This window comes from Austrofundulus limnaeus, unplaced genomic scaffold (genome assembly GCF_001266775.1).
Source record: "Austrofundulus limnaeus strain Quisiro unplaced genomic scaffold, Austrofundulus_limnaeus-1.0 Scaffold67, whole genome shotgun sequence".
Taxonomy (NCBI): Eukaryota; Metazoa; Chordata; class Actinopteri; order Cyprinodontiformes; family Rivulidae; genus Austrofundulus; species Austrofundulus limnaeus.
In genome coordinates, this window is record NW_013952469.1 from 891,309 (window position 1) to 895,130 (window position 3,822).

At 43.2% G+C, this 3,822-nt stretch overlaps 1 protein-coding gene across 1 annotated transcript in view; it reads right to left on the reverse strand.

The window, feature by feature from the left end:
• Positions 1–886: 886 nt before the first annotated feature.
• zgc:158868 overlaps positions 887–3,822 on the reverse strand; it is a 12,228-nt gene continuing 9,292 nt past the window's right edge. Inside the window, exons 6-7 of the mRNA XM_014010261.1 lie at positions 3,597–3,707; positions 887–1,106 (exon numbers count right to left, since the gene is read on the reverse strand). Of these exons, the coding sequence (XP_013865715.1) occupies positions 993–1,106; positions 3,597–3,707 (225 nt within the window). The 3' untranslated portion in view covers positions 887–992. The remainder of the gene's footprint in view (positions 1,107–3,596; positions 3,708–3,822) is intronic.

Here is a 3,822-nt window from a genome sequence, read left to right on the forward strand (position 1 = left end):
TTGATGTGTGGAGACATGTCCTGTGGTCTGATGAAATTAAAGTTGAATTGTTTGGCCTTGGTGACCATTGTTACGTTTGGATGAAAAAGCCTGAGAACACCATCCTGACTGTGAAACACGGGAGTGGCAGCATTATGTTGTGGGGTTGTTTTGTGCACTTCACAAAACACATGGCATCATGAGGAAAGAACATTATGTGGAAATAATGAAGCCTCTCAAGACATCAGCCAGGATGCTTGGGGATACCACACAGACAGTGAGCCAAAGTGGCTGGCCAACACAAAGCCCTGATCTCAATCCTATTTTAAACTGATGTCACTATTTGAAGTGCAGCACTTTGGTCAATCGTCTTTGTTTTTAAATGTGCTTTAAAGATAAATTTGATTTGATTACTGATGATGAAACTTTGAGAAAATAATTTTTGGATCTCGGCTGATGGATGTTTGGATTCAACTTCAAGATGTGTACAGAAGTTTATCTTCCTCTGTCAACACATTCCTAATTACAGACAATGAGGTAAAGTTCATGTGGTGTTAGCTGAGCGTCATTAGCTGTGGCAGCCATTTTGTATTAAAACTGTCAGGAGAGGTCGTGGGAGAAATGCATTCCTTTGATGCCTTTTTGTTTTACCCTGATGTTAACATTATAGGCTGTTTCTATGACTTACATGATTTGACATCAATAATCATAAAAATAAATTTAAAGATCTATAATGACATTTTTAATGAACTAATAACAGTTCTCAAAGTCTCCAGTGAGGAGTTAAAACCAAAACACAACGTTAACAAACTCTGTATTTACTGCAAGAGACTTTAAAATTCAGATTTATTTGGACCCTTCTGATTAAAAACACAAATAACGTCTGAGTCTGACTGACTTTTTAAAATGATTTAAATTGTTTTATTTCCAATATGTCTGAGACAAAAATGAAGATGAATTCAGAATTGATAGTTTTTAATCTGTTTCCGGGTGGTCCGGTGTTCTGGTGACTGCTACCAGGCAATCGTGTTGCCCTCCCAGTCCAGCAACGTCCCGGTGTGTTTCCTGCTCAGGGATGACATCACACGCAGCATACCAACAACACTGTCTTCAGAGCTGAGAGGAGCCTTTGTGAGAAACAAACAGGAGAGTTTATTAAAAATAGTCCATCAATAAAAAGTACAAACACTAACTTTAAACTAAACAATAATAATATTTGGACTTCACGGTTGATCAGTCCTTAACTGAGGTCACCGAGGTAGTTAAAAACCTCCACCCTGGTTTCCTCAAGGCTCTGGATGTTGTGGGGCTGTCTTTGAGACATATCTTTGCAACATTGTGTGGACATCGGGGCAGTGCCACTGACTGGCAGACTGGGGTGCTGGTTCCCCTCTTCAAAAAGGAGGACCAGAGGGTGTGCTCCAGTTACAGGGGAAATGCTCTTCTTATCCTCCACAGTAAGGTCTATTCAGGGGTGATGGAGAAGAGAGTCAGATCAGCCGGTTCGGATGTTATCAGTCCATTAAATGGACGTTATTAGTGGTTATCAGTCCCATAGAATGGCTTCAGTCTGTCCCGACTGTGTGCCTTCTAGCAGGTTATCAGTCCCATAGAATGGCTTCAGACTGTCCCGACAGTGCCCCCTTGTGGGTTACCAGTGCCATATACATTGGAATGCAACAATCTGCTACCGCTGGCATACATGTCAACTTGTACGGTTTGTCCTTAAGTTATAAGGATTTTACGTCATTTTGCAGGTATACGGACGTGTAGAGCAATCTCACAGGTTTTTTCAAGTCTTTCGAATTTTTTCAAAACCTCATTTTCAAGTTTATCTAACATGTTTATCTGACATGTCAGAGCCTGTAGGATGATTTAAAAAACAAAAAATAACATCAAACAGCCATCTTCCAACCTGTTCTGCTACTAGAAATAAGTTTTGAACTTTTTCCGCTCTCCTTTCCTCCAGCTTCGCAGCAGGCGCCTTCATGTCGGCAGCCGACAGACCGACAGGGAAACGTCCAAAGAGGTTGACATGTATGCGCCGGAGTCCGGTCTACTTTATCATAGCCCATGTCATTTTCTCTAAAATTAACCTTAGTGGCTTTATGCCTCATATTAACCAGCTGAAAGTCTGAAGCCATTCTATGGGATGGAAAACAACTAATAACGTCCATTTAATGGATGATAACATCCGAAGCAGGTGGTCAGATTGATGGTCTAACCTCAGATTCAGGAGGAACAACGTGGTTCAGTTTTGGCCATGAAACACTGGACCAGCTCTTTACCCTCACCTGGGTCTTCGAGGGGTGGTGAGAGTTTAAATCCAGTCTACATGTGTTTTGTGGACGTGGAGAAGGTATGTGTCCGTGTTCCTTGAGGTACCTGTAGTACTGTACATTATGGGATTGTGGGTCCATTGTTACGGGTCATTCAGTCCTTATACAAGCGGTGTGAGAGTTTGGTTCTCACTGCTGGTGGGAGTTGGACTCCACCAGGGTTGCCTGTTGTCACAGATTCTATTCACAACTTTTAAGAACAGAATCTCTCGGTGCGGTCAGGGGGTGGAGGGAGGCCGGTTCGGTGGCCTCAGGGTTCCTTCTCTGCTAGTTGCAGAAAATATGGTCCTGCTGGCGTCAATGCATTATGATTTTCAGCTCTCACTGGACAGGTTCACAGCTAGGATGAGGACCAACACCTCCTAATCCAGTCCATGGTCCTCAGGTGGAAAATGGTGGATCGTTCTCTTTGGGTTTGGAGTGAGATTCTGCCTCCAGTGGAGGAGTTTTAATAAAGAATAATGGAGCACGAGATTGTAAGGCAAAACTCTGTTTACATCTCAGTCTACGTTCCCACCCTCACCTATGGTCAAGAACTTTGAGTAGTGACTGAAAGAACAAGAGTGCAGATATACTGTAAAAGGTTGAAATGAGTTTCTCCACAGGTAGGCTGAAGATAAGGTAAGAAGTTCAGTTCTCCAGGAGAGGCTCAGAGTGGAGCCGCTGCTCCTCCACATCCAGAGAAGCCAGATGAGGTGGCTTGAGCATCTGGTTAGGATGCCTCCTGGATGCCTGTCCAACTGGGAGAGACCCCAAGGAAGACCCAGGACTTGCTAAAGAGACTATGTCTCCTGTCTGGCCTGGGAACGCCTTTGAATCCTCTCAGAAGAGCTGGAAGAGGTGGCCGGGGAAAGAGAGGTCTGGATCTCTCTGTTTAAGCTGCCGCCCTCAAGACCTGACTCTGGACCAAGAGATGGATGGATGATGGATGGATGGATGGATGGATGGATGGATGGATGGATGGAGTCCATTCAATATGACAACATCAAATCCGCATTTAGTCAATACAAAAATAACTATAACTCAGGTCATTTGACTGATATTGAGCTTAAATCTGATGCAGCTGAGAGTAACTGACAAACACAAAGTCCAGAATGAGTTCTAATCAAACTGATTCCTCAGCATTTCAAGCAGCTACAGCTCAGCACTCATTTCTTAACATAAAATGATCTCTGGCCTGAAAGGCAGCGGGTGATAAGCATTCTGTTAGGGAATGAATTAAATTATTTTTTACCTTTCTTTAGCTAATAAACAGCTGTAAATACTTGATCCCCTCACCTCTTCTCCTCCCATGTCAGTGCGAACCCAGCCGGGGTGGATGCACATCACCAGGATGTTCTGACTGCTGAGGTCTTCAGCCTGACAGCGAGTCAACATGTTCAGAGCTGCCTGGTGACACAGAGCAGATCCTGGTCTTCAAAGATTACTCAGAAATAAAAACATTACAAACTGTGAACACATTTGTGTTTGACCGCATTGGTTTAACTGATTATTATTATTATTA